At 39.7% G+C, this 19,310-nt stretch overlaps 1 protein-coding gene across 1 annotated transcript in view; it reads right to left on the bottom strand.

Moving 5' to 3' along the window:
- Nucleotides 1-6,138: 6,138 nt before the first annotated feature.
- Nucleotides 6,139-19,310, bottom strand: part of TGFBR3 (transforming growth factor, beta receptor III) — a 97,311-nt gene continuing 84,139 nt past the window's right edge. Inside the window, exons 12-16 of the mRNA XM_009081542.1 lie at nt 18,559-18,858; nt 17,613-17,730; nt 13,459-13,494; nt 11,932-12,039; nt 6,139-6,257 (exon numbers count right to left, since the gene is read on the bottom strand). Of these exons, the coding sequence (XP_009079790.1) occupies nt 6,139-6,257; nt 11,932-12,039; nt 13,459-13,494; nt 17,613-17,730; nt 18,559-18,858 (681 nt within the window). The remainder of the gene's footprint in view (nt 6,258-11,931; nt 12,040-13,458; nt 13,495-17,612; nt 17,731-18,558; nt 18,859-19,310) is intronic.

Here is a 19,310-nt window from a genome sequence, read left to right on the forward strand (position 1 = left end):
TTAAATCTTCCTGTTTATTTTATTTTTCATTCTTAACAGCCAAAGTTACTAATCACTTTTAGGATCATGGACTGGGAAAAATATTGCGTAGAGCAAAGACTTGCCCTACATCCCGAGCTCTTACGACCCCATGGGATATGGCTGCTTCTGTAAAGGACTGACTAAGAATTCTTTGATCCTTTCACCCTATTTACAAAGCAAATCTGGAAGTTAAATGCTTAGAGAACTGGGAAAATCAGAGCCACTTGCACAGGTTGCACTATGATTTTGCAGGCACACCATAAAAGATTTACATGGCTGACAGAACGGAGTGTGTGGTGAGCCTCTTAACACGTTGTTAAATACCATTGGCTTTTTCTGCTTAACACTCAATATTTTGGTTTTCAAAACACCAATTTTTTTTCAGTACAGCATGTTCTTTACTAGAGCCGCAGCTCACAAGCAGCAGTAAATAACAGCAAAAAAGAGACTCCACCCAAATATTTTTTAACCCCTTTTTCAGATATACATGCCAAAATAATTGGATGGAAAAAACTAGTGCAAGACTAACACTTTTGTGCTGCTTTTCCTCCTCAGCTACACATAAACCAGCTCCTTTTCAGACTTTTCCTAAACACAGTAAACCTGCAGCTCAACACAGCATGCCTGGCAGGCACAGCCAGCAGGGAGAATCACCTTCTGGACAGGCTGCAGTGGGACCCTGAAGGCTTCTAGCAAATGAGAGACTATAAATGTGTAATCTGAGCCATAACCTTCTTTGGGTAGGTGAAGGGATTTAATTTGGTCTCCTTATGCAGAGTGTAAATGCACAGGGGTTGGCAAGGCCAGGTCCAAGGCCCAGGATTTGGGAACATTGTACAAAAAAACATGCTGCAAACAGACTTCCAGACTCATAAATATCTGCTTTATAATTACAAAGTGACAGCTGTGAAAATTTATCAAAATATTGTCTCCTTTTCCTTTTACATTGTCTTGGAAGGAATGCTGTGATAAATTCAATTCTGTTTAAATTAGAAGAGCTCTGGACTGTGTTTTTCCTAAAACTGGTGCTTGGTATTTTTTCACTCTGCAAAACATTTGCTTCACTCACAATGCTTGACAGAACAAACACACAACACTGATGTCTTGCAATGTGGCAAGACTCTTACTTCTAAACGTCTAAAAATACTCCTGTGAGTGTACCAACATTTGTCGGCTAATTATTGCATTTTAAAATTAATTCTTCATATGAGACACTGATCATGTTTTCACACCACTTTTCAGTCAAAATACAAATCTTAGGGGCAAAGGTGAACAGCAGCTCCAGCATCTTTAAGCTGAGTCAGCTCTATAGAACTCATTTCCACAGGAAAACAAAATTGTCTTAATGCAGAAACTGAATATATGGTTGTAATGAAGCAATAAATCTATTGCACCTCTGTGAATTGTAAGCCATTGGCAATATGTGAGCTTAGAACTGCTTCTAATTAATAGCCTGTTCTGTACTGAAGGAATCTTAGTTTTTAAAAATGATCATTAAACATTTTAGGTTTCCTTCTTAGGGAACTCTTTTATTGAGTCAATAACCACAACCTCTGAATAACCCAGGGAAATACTGCTGAGGCTGACTCCCCTCAAGTACCCATAAAGAATATTTTGCACATGAAATACAGGAAACAAAGCAATAAACAAGACAGTAAACACACAAATCCTTGTCCTGCTGGTATGCAGCCAAACTATGTGCTCCAGCACAGGAAGACCCTTCAGTTATGAAAACATGGTCTTGCTCACATGTCTCCAGTGTACCTGCAGTCAAGGGTACAAGAGCCCATGGTGCTCTGCTGCTGCACACCCTTGGGCTTGACTGTGCTCAAGACAGGCACTGTGCAGGACTGGACTGAGGCTGTGTCTTCACATGCAACAGCTAAACACCCACAGGATTAGAGCTCTGGACTTCAAATTAGAGTGAAGAACAGCAGCACTTAACTAAATATATCTACTGGTTTCTGCAAGAAACCATGACACTGAGAACTCATCCAAAGCCAATGGATAAACAAACACAGAAAGCTGAAAACAGGTGGACATACAAACCCAAATCCTGCCTTTAGAAGTTTCTGGGATGTGTAGACAGGGCCACGAGACAAAATTTTGATCTACTGCAGCTGACTCTGTACAACTTCAAATAAATGAATCACAGCATCAATTATTAATAAATTGATATATACTTTATTATGCACAAGAGACTAAGATGACATGACACTGTGGTTATCAAAACTGTACAACTATGCATTTCCAGAAGTCTCTGAAATACTGACTGTAATGTGAAATACAAATAGGGTGTTCAGACTGGCCACAGGCATTGGCAAATAAATTTCTCCCATTCTTTGATTTAAAAAAACATCTGGCAATTGCATCTTAAAGAAATACACTTATTTACTCAAAGGTGAGAATATTGTGTTTAGAACTGGTAGGAACATGGCAGCAAAGATCTGATAATGAACATCCCAACAAATGACAAACAACAACAGGGCAGAACAGTCACCTCACACGAAGGGCTGTCAGCACAACCAACAGTACAGTCTTCTTGTGAAGCATGAGGTAGATATACATAACAGAGAGAATGGTACACACAGGAGAGAAATGGTTAGAAAAGGGCAGGGGGAAGGTTACAATCATCAGCATCTACAGACATTTTGCAAAATCCATTTCCATGTGGAAAATGCTACAAAAATAGACTAACACAGAAAGTTCTGACCTCTTGAAACATGTATATAGTAACGTCCAAAACCAAATGCTGTAAAAGGTTAGTTAGTGATTAGATGGCACATGACAGAACAAACAGTCTACTTTGGAGTTTAAGTACATTACTAATAGCTTTTACAGGCAGGAGGTGTCCCTTGTAAGCCCAATCCTCCCATTCTTAGATAAGAAGTTCCTTCGCAGCTGATTCCACCACGCTGAAATTGGCCACCGAGTCCATCTCTCCAAGGCCTTGTTTTGACACCCTGTGCTGGGATAAAAGCTTCTCACTGGCCTTCCACACCCCACGGGGATCTGCCATGTGAGTCCAGTGCAACGAGACCAGGCTGGACAGAGGTGGGAGCCCGTGGCTTAGCAGTTACACATCAGGAGCTTGCCACACTGCACAGAGAAACTTGCAGCAGAGACAAATGGCTGCTATCAAAATCAAGCTTATAGGTGTATTTGTATGGTGAACTGAGGCAGCTTAACAGCTGCTGGAAAGTACTGCACATTTTTATAATAAAGCTATTAACTGGGAATGTCCATATTTGGTTTTCTCTCTATTTAAGCAGAAATGTCTGGTCCATCTGCTAAGTTACTATATGTAGTTTTGGTAACCTCCAATAGACAAGTAACTCAGACGGACGAAAATTTCTGAATTAAGTAGCTGAGTACACCAAGTTCAGTTAATTTAAACTGTATTTCAAATGCAAGTCAACAGATCGAATCTTTGACCTTTATATATTTTTGGCATATCCAACAGTAGATATAAATCTGTAAATTATTTTAAAATTAAATTTTTGATAAAAATATTGATAATGCAGCAATGTTTCTCTCAAAAATATACAAGTATCTATTTTACATAGAAGTTTTCAACCTGTCCATCCCAACAATCAACTCTAATACTTCCTATGAGAAACTACTTAATAAAATATCTGAGGAAGGAAAGGGTTAAAACAGGGAAAAGAATTTACAAAATACGTAAATTTCACAGTAATTGAAATTAAACATTTCATATAGAGTAACTTACATTTATCTAAAACATTTAAATATATCTTTATACAGAAATTTAATGTAGTAAAATATAGCTATGATTGAACTTAAAGACTCTAGTCTTCTTTGAAGACATCTTTAAAGACTTTACACATAGAATATGCTTATACAATACATTCTGCTGAAGGTTAGGCAAAGCGCTTTCTTTTCAACCACACAGGTATCACATTCATCCTCTTGACACCTCGTAACAGCCAATCCTGCATACCCTTACACATGGGGATAACTACCCTTACGTGACAACCCTCTCCATCTTACCAGGGCCACTCACTGGGCTGGTAACATAAAACACTTCTGCATGTGTAACTCTGTAACACCAACTACCTGCATGGACACTGAGACCACTTTGTGGTGCGCAGAGTTGAGCATGTGCTTCTACTAGCAAGGACGAGGCATGTAGTTACTCATATGTGTAAATGTTTGCAGGATTAGTAACAGATTTGATTTAAAGTGAGTAATATTCTGCCTGATCCTGTGCACTTACATCTATTGCATATCTTGCACTTCGACTATCCTGGCATCAGCAAGGCACAAGTGTAAAATGAGCAAAAGAAATCTGCAGCTCAGACTTCAGAGCAGACTATCACTCGAGTGTAATGAATTCCCTTCCTCTCTTGCAGAACACAGGTAACCTTCACTACAACTAATGAAAGTTATTCATCTCATTTTTTAGAGGAAAACAATGCTCATTTTTCCTCAGAGGAGAAGGATCAGTAGAACACATTACAATTACAAAGTGGCAACTAACAGTCAAACAATTACACATTAAAAGTGTCATCTTTTTCTTTTCATTTGGCATCGATTTTAAGATCAAGATAAGGCAACAACACTAAAAAATACTGTGACAATTAGTACCTTCCTGCCATTTCCATATTCTGATACTACTTTGGGACTAGCCAATTGTGTCAAATTGTTTTATGAACATTGCAAACAACTGCACAACTCTCTTCAGAGAATAGCTTCACTTTGATAGGCAATATTCTGCACAAACAACAGGCTCTACTGTAGAGTCTCTGTGCCCTCAAACCCTCTTGTGAAAAAAACCCTGTCTCTTATTTCAAAGGGAATTTGGGCTAACTAAAGGGTTAGAACCGAATCAACTTTTCTACCTCCTCTATCTACCTATTATAAACTGAAGAGACAGGTTTTATATATATATATATATATATGCACAATCTATTTTATGTCTGGAAGGGACACTGAGATAATTTCCAATTGTTAACATGGCACTTAGGCTCTGTATACCTGGGTGTACATCTATTTGCATAAAGGCACTGACATTAAAGATACACACACATCTATGTTAGTGCACAAGACCATTCTTTGTCTTAATGTTTGTGTGTGCCTGTATTTGGTATAGCAGATGAAAAAAATCTCTTACTAAAGAGCTTTGGCCCAAAAGAAAAACAAGAGAGGGAATGTTAGAGTGTGCTCTTTTCCAATTAGCAAATCAATGCATATTACAACAAAAATACCTGGAACAAACCTGAAGCTGCAAATACAACAGGAAAGCAAATGAGATGCTGTTGCTGTAAGCTGAACAAAACAAAGGTTACTCAGAAGTGGCTAAATGTAGCTGAAGTAATAAAAATGTTATTAACCAAAGAGACCTGACCTTGAGGCTTTCTTGCTTAGACAAACAGAAATCCTTTGACCTAAGATCATCATTGCTCTGCTTATCTTAAGTAGTGACAGGACAAGGGCTTTAAACTGAAATAAGGCAGGTTTAGATTAGATATTACAAAAAAATTCTTTACTGTGAGGGTGGTAAGGCACTGAACAGGTTGCCCAGAGAAGCTGTGGATGCCCCATCCCTGGAAGTGTTCAAGGCCTGGTTGGACAGGGCTTGAGCAACCTGGGCTAGTGGAAGGTGTCCCTGCCCATGGCAGAGGGGTTGGAGCTAGATGATCTTTTAAGGTCCCTTCCAACCCAAAACATTCTATGATTGAATTCCCTTCATGAATACCTTGTGCCAATGAGAAGGTTCAGGGAAAGAAAAAAAAATCATTTAGACAAAGCAGCATATTTCCAAACTGGCACAGATTTCACATTGAGGGCCCACAGACCCCTAGAACAGGTTGCAGTACTGTAAAATTAGTAGCTTTGTCACATGTAGCATAACATGCTAACAAGATCCAACAGGCTGTGTTCACTCATTCATTGTGTGCTCATATACACACACACACACACACACAGTGGCTTCCCCAAAAGAAAATCAGTCTTTTTTTTTCCTGTAGAAAAATGCCTCCTCAACTTTTCCAGAAGCAATCAAACCAATCCTTTTAACTTTAAACAGCTGATGTTCACACACAGTCCTTGGAACCTCTGTGCTCCTATGCTGCTGCTCAGCTGTGTCCCCCCGGGTTAGGTGGTGCTGCTGCTGGAACAGGGGGTGCTCTGTGTGCTGCCAATGCTGTGTGCTGCACTGCTGTTCTCAGAGGCTGGAGGGGATGTAGGGACCTGCTGTCTTCCTGCTGTTTCCCCTGAGGGAAAGGGAAGAGAAAAAGTGGGGTCAGGAGAAGGAAAATTGAAAATGTTCAATGCCATAGAAAACCATAATCCATTCCTTCCCAGTCTTCCTCTTCTGGTGGTCTGTATTTCCATGCAATTAATATATTGGGTGACAGACCTCAAAACAGAGTATTGCTGGAAATGTTAGTAGACTTTGGCACCTTAGCATTGCTATACACGTGGGGAAATAACACCATTGTTTCTTTTACCATTTTAAAAGCAGCTGATGGAAGCTACCAAGATAGACACCACCTATCTTCTGTTGCCAGCTGTCACTCAAATGGATCCTGTTACATGACTCAGATCACTTCATAGCTTTGCTCTTTCCAGGAAAAAGGGCAATGAAATGTAGGCTTTAGTTTTAATGCCAGTTTATAGAGCAGCATATTTACTAAGAGGGGAGCTGAAGACAATGTTCTCCAATCAGCTGGATACCACATATCCTGAGACACAGCCAGTTTTCTTCACATAGAAAAACAACAGGCTATCCTGCAAGCTTGACTTGATTTACTCCTAATACAACATGCAGGAAGCTCCCCTATAGCTACCACAGTATGTGCAGCACTTACAGCCTGTAGTGAGAACATGTCTCACCATTTCTTGCTAATTGTTTACTGACAACAAATGAAAAGCCTTTCATTATTTAGATTGCCAAATCAAGCACTAGGAATTAAAGCCAGATTTATGGCTTCTGATAAAACCTGGATTTCTGTCTGCTCTCCTCACACCCCTTCTGCACCTGTGGCTAGGATTCCATGGGAAAAACTCAGCTCTCAACTAAGCATCAAAGTAAAAATTGTGCCATTAAAAGATCATAATGATGCCATGTAAGAATCCATAACTGTGGCATTTTTGAAGTTACAGTGCTCAAATCTGTAACCTTAGCGATATGACAAAATAGTCTCTTCAAAACAGATGGCAAGACTCGAGTTTATATAATGTGCACTGTAGCTGCCCCCTCCCTTGAGCTCATCTCTCAGGATGTGAACCTGTGATCTCCGTGCAGTAACACAGTCAGACTGCTGCTGCTGCCTGAGCTGCAGACCTGCCGTGGCAGTCAGCACCAGCACTGCTGCTTTCCCAGCAAAGGAGCAAGACAGAAATGTTTTGCCAGATCATGGGTAGAGGCAACTAGGAAAAATCAAAGGCAAGTACATCTTCTGCCTCATGAGGTTGTAGCGATGTGTATCTCCTGCTTCACATTACCCTGAGTTATCCAGAACCTGATGCCAGGGGCCAGGTCTGCAGAGTCCAATTTTTCTTCTATATTCAGAATTTGGTAGAGATCCCATTCCTCAGTGATTGCCTCAGTGACAGGTAGAAGGCTGGAGGCACAGCCTGTGTGCAGAGGGTTACAGTGCAGGGACGAGCCAGCTTCCTCCCACAGGAGCTGCTCTGGCACATCCCCATGCCTTGTGTGCTGCCCAGCTGCCAGAGCCCGAGCTCCTTGGAATGTGGCTGCAGAGGAAGTGTGTCTTTAACGCTTTGTGTCTCAGGCCACAAAATACCCTTTTGCAGGCTGCTCAGTTTTCAGAGGTTTGCTACAAAGGAGGTCTGAGGATTTCTCACAGCAGAGGTTGCAATTGCTCTGTGTAAGAGAAACCAGCAGGTTTGCTGCTAGCTCGAGCCACAGCCACAGCAAAAGTGCACATAAGGCCCCAAAACATACAGCTCTTGCCTTACACCCCACTGGTTTAGGAATGGGGTGGAAAAAAGGGATGGGACATGACAGAAAAACAACAAACTAAACTACTAAACCACATTACCCAGGAGACCAATGAAATGTTTAAAAAGAGAGTGAAGATCTTGCTTTTAAATTCAGCATTCAGTCCAGCATTTACTCTCGTGAGCAGAATTTGCTTCTATTTTTCCCAGTGTAAGAAATAACAATGTAGCTCACTCATGAGCACTGGATTTCTGCTCACAGGCAACCGGTCAGAATCTACTCCCAGTCATCTGCAAATAAATAAAGTTTCAGCTCTAACTTTCTTTGAAAATGGCTTTCCAATCCATCAGAATAAACTACATCAAATCAAAGTCTGTGTCACCATGCTGTAAAAGCTTTCATAAGCCTTGTTTGGATGCCTCTTTCTTCCCTTCCTGACTTGCTCCCTCCTCCTCGAGTTGTTTGTGTACAAGTTTTCCTTCCTTTCGTACTACAGGATATATTTATGAAGGCAGTGATAAGCAAACTGCCTTGCACTAAAACAAAACAAGCAAACGCAAACATCAGAAAACAGCAAGGGGAGGAGGGAAAGCCCCAGTCCCAGCCCAGGAGAAGCGGCTCAGGCGGCGCAGAAGGGCCGCTGGGCTCCCCCAAGCAGGGCCCCAGTCTCTCCCCCTGCAGCTCTGCTGTCACCGTCCTACAAACCACACGGTTACACACAGCTTTGCATCAGCCTTGGCACGTCAATACAATCTGTGCACATTAACCACGAATTCATTTTTAAACTAAAGCCATGTTGGGTTTATTTTATGGCAAAGCGAAAGTGCAGTGCCAGAGTCCCCGAGCAAGCCCAAGGCCTCACTCTCCTGTTCTCACTCCTCTGTAAAGTGTCCTAGGAGGCACCTTCCCTTCCGTTTGCGATGGGAGCCCCTTTCCTTCCACCACAATTCAATGGTCTCTGCAGCACCTCATTTCCAGAGCACTATCAGCAGCTCTAACATACCACAATCACTTGTTGAACAATAACAAATTCTTGATGTCCTCAAGGAAAAAATAATCCAAATCACAGTGATGTTATGAACACAGCCTAGCAACTGCATCTGGACTGGCTGATTTTTCCTGGATTTTATTTCCTCAACACCTAGCTCATCTGTAGCAAAGCTCTTCAAAAAAGAATATTCATGAAAAGGATGTAAAGAAATGTAAACTATCACTGAAAAGGCATTCTCCATCTGTCTTTTTCATGTAAACAGCTTCACGTATCTCATGTTACTGAAGCAGAACTGCTCAGAATGGACACGTCTCATCTATTGACAGTAAACAAGCTTTTACCCATCTGAATGCAACAACATGCACTTTATTATTCACACTTAGGAAAGCTGCCAGTTGTACTCCCTGTCCAGGAAGTCTGAATGTTTGCTTTTCTATCTCCATTTGCCAAATATAATTGGTTGCTATGTCAGTTTACTTTAAATCAGATCCCATAAAAAAAAGGGAGAAGTGGGGGAGGAGGGACGCTTTTAACTTCTCTGATTTTGGAACACTTTATCCTCCTAACTTGCACCACTGCCTGCAGAAGGAAAGCACACTTCCTAAGGGAATACAGGGACGGATGTTCTCTTTAACACACTTCACTTGGTTTAACAGTCAAATTAACTAATCAGACTTGTACGTGTCCCTTCCTAAACACACTATTAAGACAGATATTACATTGAGACATATTGGAATAGTTACATTTTGAAGGGTTTCTGCATCCATGCACCCTGCTAAATTTTTGCTTCTCTGCAAGACCCTCAGATAAATGGGGTTAATTGTGGCAAATCTCTGCTATTTCCTTCTGTTCTTGAGTCCTCTCCAGGCAGGACCAACACCTTTTATGTCTTTTAACTGACTAGAGAAAGGATCAAAAATACAGAGTCTATTTGCAGAAAAGTCAGCTAAAACTCCTCCTCTGTTGTTCTAATATATAGCTTTCCCTCTCCATTCTCTTACTACCCGTGTACCTTAGGACATCTGTACTGCATGTTGAATTGTTCTGAAAATCTAAAGTATTCAAAAGCAAAATTTTGTTGCTTTGGCAGAAATTTTTCAAGATTGAAATCAGCAAAAGCCCCACATGGGAAAAATAATACAACAATCCTTGTTCAATATCTAAATTCTACCTATTTTGTAGTTCCTTTCTGCTACCACTTGTTTGAAGTTTCAATGTGAATGGCCTAACAAGATGAGCAAAAGAGCTCATTCATGTACTGCTTTCTCCATGCTACAATGACTCTGCCAGCAGAGACATGCTGATAAAAGTGTACCAGCAAATCTCCTCACTACTGGCAAAAGGTGGCCTTCTGCTGCATTGCATGTAGCACTACAGCAACAGAAATACCTTTGCACATCCCAAGTTGCCACTCTCTACCAGCAGTAGCTTTTATCCATGCTCTGAGTATCAGCAAAACACAGTTTTGGAATGAACTCATATTTTCCAACCTTTGGTCTAAATCATGTGTTAGAAACTCAGTACTACTTGCAACAAAAGATGAGATTTCAGAACACGATTCAGCAATGCATAAATTTTCTAATGGCAAAAGACAGCCACTCTGTAGATGAAATTTAGATTATCTTTTTTTCCCCCCATCCTTATGTTAATAAAAGTCTGCAGCCAGCTCAAAAATGTTTCCACTGCAGCTGGATTATCTTGTCTGCCACAGCAGTTGTCTTCTAAGAGACTGTCCCTGCCAGAGCCTTCGCTGCTCTCTGCTGCAAGTTGTGCTTTGTAGAGACAAGATACCATGCACAGAAAAATTATGTGCACAGGAACATAGGTTCACTTTCAGAGTCCTTTGAAAAACCGAACCAGGTAACTTCCTAGATGATTTTTATAATTTCTGTGATTCTCTAATCTGATGAGTTAGTGTCCCCTTCCTTTCTTTTATTCTCATTTGTTACTTTTTGTCTGGCCTTTTACTCCACTTACTTTCATCCCTCAGACACAAAGCCAGAGCAGCTGCCCTCTTTGCTATTTGTATGTGGCCACTGTGAGGTACTTTCCTAAAGCAATTCTTTTAATGGGATTGGTCCACGTCCTATTGTTGCTGAAGGACTTATCCTGTTGGCTTCCCAGTGTTCCATGACTACTGACACACAACTTGTGTCTACAGATAGTTTTGTATATGAACAGAGATTGAACTTCCACAAATGCAGGACAAAAGATATTAATTTTAAGAGTTGTTTTAATTATTTGTTTGTTAATAAAGGTTACCTATGTGGAAACTATTTTCTTAACTTACACATTTACTCACTGAAATTGTGCTTACTTTTATTCTACAGTGTTTCAGTAGTGTGAGACACAGAATTATACAATTTATACATACTATCACAACCTTTAAATTTTCCACATTTGCCTCAATTCCAAACAAGTTTCATATACAGCTGATGCATTGAAAAGTAATAAACTGCTTATATAAAACTGTTGTATTGCCAACTGGAAAAAAAACCCACACTTTTTTTTCCCAGTTAACATGAGCTCTCAGGTCATAATACTTACAGAAGCTCTGACCCAACAGGGCTGGATTCTCACTCCTAAATAGCTTCCATGAGGTTTTAGATGCCAAAAGAACCCTGCAGTGGGCTATAGGTGAATCCCAGTGCTTCACAGCTGCACAGGTTTGGAGTAATTGACCTTGCATTTTCCTCACATCTTAGAGGGCTTGGTAAGGTCTTGCGGGTCAAAAGTGGAAGTAGCTGGGAGCCCAGCATGCTCTAGGGATAATGTGTAACACTTCCCTTTAGGGAAGGGTGGGTATCAATTGGCTGATATGCAATACAGGCTCATGGGAGGAGCTGTGGAAAACTGTAAGAAGAGAGAGCAAGAAGAAAAAGCCCAAGGTAGCCATTGCTGGCCCTCCTCCCTTTCCCCTGCACCTTGCAAGAGTTCAGAGCACACTGTTTCGAGCTGCACTGAGCTGTGTAAGAGCCCTCATTCCTACCTGTGCGAGAGTAGATGAACCAGAGAGCTCCTGTCAGCAGGGCTCCGATCACAAACGCCGCGAAGGCAATGCCCACCACAGTCAGCGTGTCCAGGCCGTAGAACACAGCTGCAAAGGTAAACACACATAATAGGGATATTTCATTTGCAGTGGCAGATACTGTTTTACAAAAATCCACCCTTACACTTTCATGGAAGTTTTAAAAAAAATCATAGTTAATTAAGCACCATTTTAAGGAACAGACTAGCAGATTTGCATCCAGGAAATAAGAGTGATGCTTTCAGAGACTGGCTTCAGTCCAACCAACTGTTCCACATCACAAATCCCCAGCTCAGCACACCTAAATCTGGAAAATGTTGCAAAAACGAAGCATTATCAGTTGGCTGCTAATAACTTGCTTTTGATTAAATATTCATTTCTCTCAGACGTGTTTTGAAAAGGCTGAGATTTTTGGCAAAAGATGCTTTCCATTTAAATGGCCTCACATTCAAGCAAACTTTCCCCTACATCTCCTGCAAGTTCAGTCTGAAATCTAGGTGGAGAACGGAACTGCTGTTAAGAGGGAAGAGATGCCAGCAAAAAGTCAGCGAAAACATAAATAGAAACAATTGTTTTTCACATTTGGCAGTGCTTTCAATCACTGAAATTAATTCCAGAACACAAAAATAGAAACACACACACACACATGTAAATCACTTTCCAGGGGAGAGGCCCCTTTGTAGGACCATTTCAAGGGTAATTGCATCTCGTTCCTGGATGTGCTGTCCCCCATGCTACCCCCATCCAAACAGAAAAACTTCCAGCTTCTGTGTTTTTCTTTTTGGTAATTAAAAATGCTTCAAAAAATACTATTCACTCTTTCAGCAATCATTTGGGGAAATTTCTTCCTACAAAATTGATTTCTGGTTTTAGTATTTCCAATATCTCCCAGTGCACAAAATGGCTTAAGCCAGCGAATACCATTTTACTGATGATGCAGGCCAGGAAATGAGTTGACTAGATCTCAGTAGTATCCTTCAGTGGAATTTTCAATTCTCAGAATGCAACCAACACCCTCATTTCACATGTTCCTGCATCGAGCAGATGTCCCTAAGGACATCCCTCATCCTCTTTTGACAAACATCTTCTCCAGCAGTTCCTGTTGGCGAGGGCCTCCAGGACTCCTTTCTGGGTGCCTTGGAGTAGGACCCAGGTAGGACCCAAGAGCTCTGTAGGATGGCACTGCTGCTGAAACACTGGTATTGGGAAGCAGTTGCCTCAGCAGAGAAGAGAGAAATAATGCACACACATTAGCAAACGAACTTGCTCAGGCTGAGACTCGCAGTGGTGTTTTCCCAAACTGGATCTTCACATACACAAAAGGTCACAGCCCTTTTCTTTTAATCTCTCAATCAGCCATACAGTCAGAATTCTGTTCTGTCTCAGAACGAAACACTCAGAAAGCCTGAAGATAATTTCCATAATTTATCTAATGCTTTCTAGACAAACATTTAAAGCTTAAAAGAGATTGGTTTAAGAGTTACTTACGTGGCTGTCTCACATTTGGATTTGGAAGGGAAGGATCTAAATTTTTAAGAAAAAAGACAACAAAAACAAAACCGATAAAACATTAATCAGATAGAGTTCCACACACAGTCCACAAATAATGCAGGTTCTGATCTGACAGAAAGATATTAACTGTAATTTTTACAAACCAGGAACTTCAGGAAAACCAGCCTAAATTCAATAATCTCACTCATCTCAGAAAAATTCTATTAATATATTGATAATTCCTCAAGGAAACCTATCTGCAGTATAGTTTATGCATATTTTGTGCAAATCCACTGCTATCTTTTCCAACCCAGATGTTGTCAGGTCTGACCCACAACTCTGATTGTCCCTATGTATAACTCAGAAAACACAGATTGTGAAGGCTGTTTTAAGGTGATTATATTCACCTGAGTACTCACTAATCACAAATATGAGATACCAGCATGCCAGATCACACACACACAAGCACACAAAATCTAGCACTTGCTATCACCTCTAAAGAATACTGAGTTTTATGGCACTATACACAGTGTTCTGTCCAAACTGCAAGAACATGTGTTGATTCATCCATTTTCCTGCATCCTACTTGGTATTCTGTCTTGGAAGTTGCATGGTTTCTTTGTTTTGTTTTGGTTTTTTAATTACATACAAGAAATAAAAGATCATAGCTATTGTATCAAAGCTATTATTCTTGGCAAGAATATCAAATAACATCATCATTATCAGCATGTTACAGAAAGACAAGTAAACAAGTGTTTAAACATGAAGAGTTTTCCCTTCTTTGGCTTAACTGGCTTCTCTTATCTTTCTCCAAGAATGCTACCTCAAGCAGAAGAGCCAGAGATTCTGACTTGAGACTCAAGGACCTGTTTGGTTAGCTGCAGTTTGACACTGGATTGCCCAGTAACCCAGGGATCTCATTTAAATTCTGGCATATCTGAGTGTGTTCAGTGCAAGAGATGTAAAAGGATTTGATAAGACAGTGTCTCAATACTTGTTTTTGTATCTTTATCAACTGGAAAAAATAAAGTCTAATTGCTATGCAAGCATAGGAGCTCAAAAATAGTGAAAATAAATATATTTATTTATTTAAAGTACTTTTAAACCAAGACTATGCTTCTAACCTCTAAAACCCAGATGGCAGCACTAAACTTTCAGCAATATCCTTTAGATCATTATACTCTGAGACAAATGTGCCTACACAATCCAAAACCACATTTGTCACTTATTCTAACACAGAACTATCTTTTGCAGATCACTTTTGGCAGATTAGAGGAAACAGGTGGAACAGGAGTAGGAAACAGGTGAGAACACAGAGGGGACTGTGTGTGTGGGGTGCATGCACAAATAAGCTGAAAGTCATCAAGCTCACATAGCAGTGACATTGTAACTGAACGTAAGATTTGTCAGGAGGGCTGGACTGAAACCAAGGAGCACTGAAAAGTACAAACATGGGTAAGGGCACTATCAGATTGTCCAAACACTCCACTAACATATCCCAAAATGCCAAGAAAATGCCATCTGAGCTGAGGGGAGAATGAATTTTCCATGCTCATTCTATCACTGTCCTCTCTACAGAGAATATGAAATCTGCTAATGATAAGCTCTGTAGCCCATTATCAATTCTCCCCAGTCTCACAGTTCTTATATGCACTTTATTGTGGTTTGCTCAGAGCAATTCAGAAGCAGTGAGACTACTTGAGGTCCATGAAAAACATAATTTAAAAACATCAGCAGCCAGCCTGTAGAATTATCATAATTTTCTATACCTTTGTAGGACAGAGGCATTGTTAGCTGCCCATTGACCTCCTTTCTATGACCTGTCTCCTTTTGCTGTAGAAATAACAATCTAAAGTTTCCACACTTAGCAAAAATCTGAACAATGACAGTGGGAGACTATTTCTACAGAAAAATATGTATTTCCTAGCACTGAAATGGACATCTATATGCCTTTCATTGAAGTGGGGGAGAGCACATGTGTGAAATGCAGGAATAAAAAAAAAGAACATGGAGTTAGGTTTTAGATACTTCCATTGAGATCTACTGCAACAATATAACTAACCAGTTTGTAACTAACAAAATTAGAAGGGAAGAAACAGTTATTCTCATTTAGATACATTGTTGTGATTTCTAATACAGTCAATGACAGTTACAAACTTATGTGTGAAGGTGAAAAAAGCCACCTTTGCATAGACTTTTGAAATGCCATGGAGTTAGGTTTTAGATACTTCCATTGAGATCTACTGCAACAATATAACTAACCAGTTTGTAACTAACAAAATTAGAAGGGAAGAAACAGTTATTCTCATTTAGATACATTGTTGTGATTTCTAATACAGTCAATGACAGTTACAAACTTATGTGTGAAGGTGAAAAAAGCCACCTTTGCATAGACTTTTGAAATGCCAAGTGCATAACTTTCACGTGTGGCTTGGTGAGCAGATCCTGTGGCAGTACCTCACACAGACTGGTTTATAACAACAAAAGCTGCTCTGTTCACATCAAAGAAAATGAAGAACACCACCTCTGAGAGGTAAATTCTCCTATTCAGTAAAGTGATAGAATTTCTTCTCCAAATCTTAGGTTCATATATTGGCCACAAACGTCATTTGGCTTTAAGGAAGGGGTTGCTTGATTCACTGCAGAACAACTGCATACCAACAAAGCTACGTTGTTAATGTGCCACTTTGTATTATGGCTGAAAGCTGGGACATGCTGAGGAGATTTCCACCAAACGTCCCACAATTAGACTAAATCACCCACAATGCAACAAAATACTCTATCACACCGTTGTCTTGTAAATAATCTTTATAAATTTAGCTTGCCTTTGCACACTACGACCTTGTGCCTCTGACAAAGACAACATTCTGAGAGGAGCCCAAGATGGGAGCTGAGCACAATGCTCCACACATCATAAGGGCAAGAGAGCTGAGAGTACGAGTCTGTTTATTGAAAGCTGAATTCCAGTTGCAGGATTTACTCATTCCTAATAGAAACTCCATTGAAATAAAAAGACAGCCGTGCAAAAAAAGAAAGCACAGAATCAGGCCCAAAGCACAGTTTTAATTGTAACACAGTGACAGATCAGATATTTGCCTTTAATTCGTGATGGATTTGATCTGTGCTAACAAATTTGTAAAAAAACTCTCCAAAACTAAACATGAGCTGACTTACAGAGTTAACAGAAACAGTTGTTGCTTATGACCCCTGTCAGTGCTGTATGGCACTTCAAATTGTTTGAAGACTAAAAAGCATGCACCATACAACAGAGGTTAAAGGAGTTCTGATCCTCATCCTTTTGATGTTCCCCAAGAAGTATTCAAAAGGTCAAACAGCCTTTGGATACAATTGGAAGATTTTGATGTGTACATGAAGCCACTGAAGCTTCTGATTAAACTACCATGCTAATACAAAACCAAAAGATAGCACACATATATTTTTTTATACAAATGCATAACAACATGACTGATGCTGTTGTCAGTGATCTACAAAGAAAAACTTCCAAATTAAATCAAATTGTAAAAACAATTCTTACTTCGCATCACTCACAGGGCATATTCTTAAGCTAGAGTACAGTCTCATCATGCCATTTGCCATTATCTCACAATACACTTCATTAAATACTACATAGTCAAACAAGTCCCACCAAAGTGGAGCACCTTTGTGCACCTTTTGCTTTTAATATTTTAGCAGACTAATGAGCCTCCAGTGGCCACCTCTTTGCTTTACAAACTCATCGGGTTTTAGCATCCTCAATGCTTTGCAATTCCATTGTTGTTATTCCAAAACTTGTATTTACAAGCACAATAAATGACACAGCAGGGAGCAGAGCACTGTCTTTGATCTCCGGGCAACAAGAAGTTGCTGCAAGTGCTACTGCTACATTCGCACTTCCAAAACCCATATTATTGTGTAGTACAGTATTCCTTTCTCAATGCCTGGCAAAACCAAATGTCCAGAGATCAATAAAGACAGAACTGCCATGATGACTGCTGCCAGGGAAATGTCTAAACAAGTAACATCTTACAGACACTATCACCAAAGGATTACACAATGACACATACTTGGAGCACTCCCTCATTTCAAGCAGCTATATGTTACATAAGATAATATATATAGCTTCATCAAGCAGTTCAAGCTCAATTTCATACCTTCTTGTTTTCCATCATGTGTTATTACAAGGGGCTTAGTGAAGGTTTTCTTGTTGTGCATCATGGCCAAGATCATATCCACATTGAGAGAGGTGCAAGCTTCATCAGGAGGAATGCACTGTGAGTGGAAAACACAGTGTGTGAGGTCAGAGAGTCACCTGTCTGCCAGGACAGCTGTGCCAGTTACACAGTTGCCTCATTACCAGCTTTATCCTATATGATTTAGCAAAAAAAGGAGAATCTCCCAACAACCCCCATGTAATGCACTGGCAAATGTAATTCTTAGCTGTGTTTCAGGATGCAACCTTTGCCTTCATTAAGAATCCTCTAACCTTTCTGAATGTTACTATTAAACTTAAAGGATAGTAATTACTTTGTTTCAGGATGGTTTTTAAAAAATCTGGTAGCCAAAATCATATTCACCAACAAGTGTTGATAAACAATGACAAGTAATCTTTAAAAAATACATTTTAAGGGGAACGTGCATAAGCTCCAAAGTAAAAATAAATTCTGAATTCTTAGAACACATTCATTAACTACTAATTTGTGGACATTTCCATTACTTCCAAAGGCAAATTTGGCAATTCTCTTTTGTAGCAATCAGATGACAATATTATCTGGTATGACGCATGTCTGGAAATGAAAGCTAACATCGCTTGTGCTTTGGATATGGATGTGACATGGATAGCAAAGAAACTGGAACCACTTGTGCAATAAAAAGCAATTTCTATTCATAACCATCTAATGAAATTTAAACAGAAACTGTAAATTATGTAGTCAAAATGCACAGTATAACAACTCTTATCTATTAAAATCCTGAGCCTAGAGAGATCACGTTCATTACATCAATTCCATAGAAAACAATTTATTCACTGCAGAGTTCAGATGAAAAACATTAGCTTATTTTCATCTAAATCAGAAGTTTTAACTTTAATAAATTACTGACCTTTGGCAGTCCTTGAGTATCTTTGTCTTTATTTGTACACAAAGTCAACTCGCAGTGAAGAAAGAGCAGTGAGATGTTGAACATTGGTTTAAACACAAAGCTAAATCTTTTTTTGTCCTTCTGTGCATGTGGTATTGGAAAATTCACCTTCTCAATACTGTAGAATTTAACAGATTCATCTTTAGGACAAATATTTTCTATAATGGTATAGTCAGACATTCTATCTGGATTTGAAAATGGAGAAACAAAGCATGTTTGAATGGCAAAGCCCAAGGACCTGTCAGCTTTAGTCACAGACACCTGCATTAAAAAGAAAGAAAGGGTAAGATCTCAGAACTGACATTTTTAGTTCACATTTCATTAACATTTTCAACAATTTTTAAGCAGTTTTCCAGTGCCACTTCCAATCTGAACTATTTTGAAGGCTAAATGTTAAGGGTAGACTGTCAAACTGAGAGACAGAAAATCTGTGGTTTCAAAACCAGCAGCTGTTTAATAGCATAACCATGCATAAATACAGCAATCCCTTATCTTTATGAAAGCAGATGAAAAACTCAGCCCAGATGAGACATGCAGTTAATGACTGCAACTGCCACCTGAAATGGCACTGCTTCCCTTAGACACACAGGCTGTAACAGAGCTGTATGAAGTCAATTACTAATTCCATGTCTTTGTATCTGTTCAAAACTATAATAAAAAAGGAAAAAAATAGAAGCAACAGACACAGAGAACCCACCCCCAGCCAGGGCAGG

The sequence above is a fragment of the Acanthisitta chloris genome, unplaced genomic scaffold (genome assembly GCF_000695815.1).
Source record: "Acanthisitta chloris isolate BGI_N310 unplaced genomic scaffold, ASM69581v1 scaffold8169, whole genome shotgun sequence".
Lineage (NCBI taxonomy): Eukaryota > Metazoa > Chordata > Aves > Passeriformes > Acanthisittidae > Acanthisitta > Acanthisitta chloris.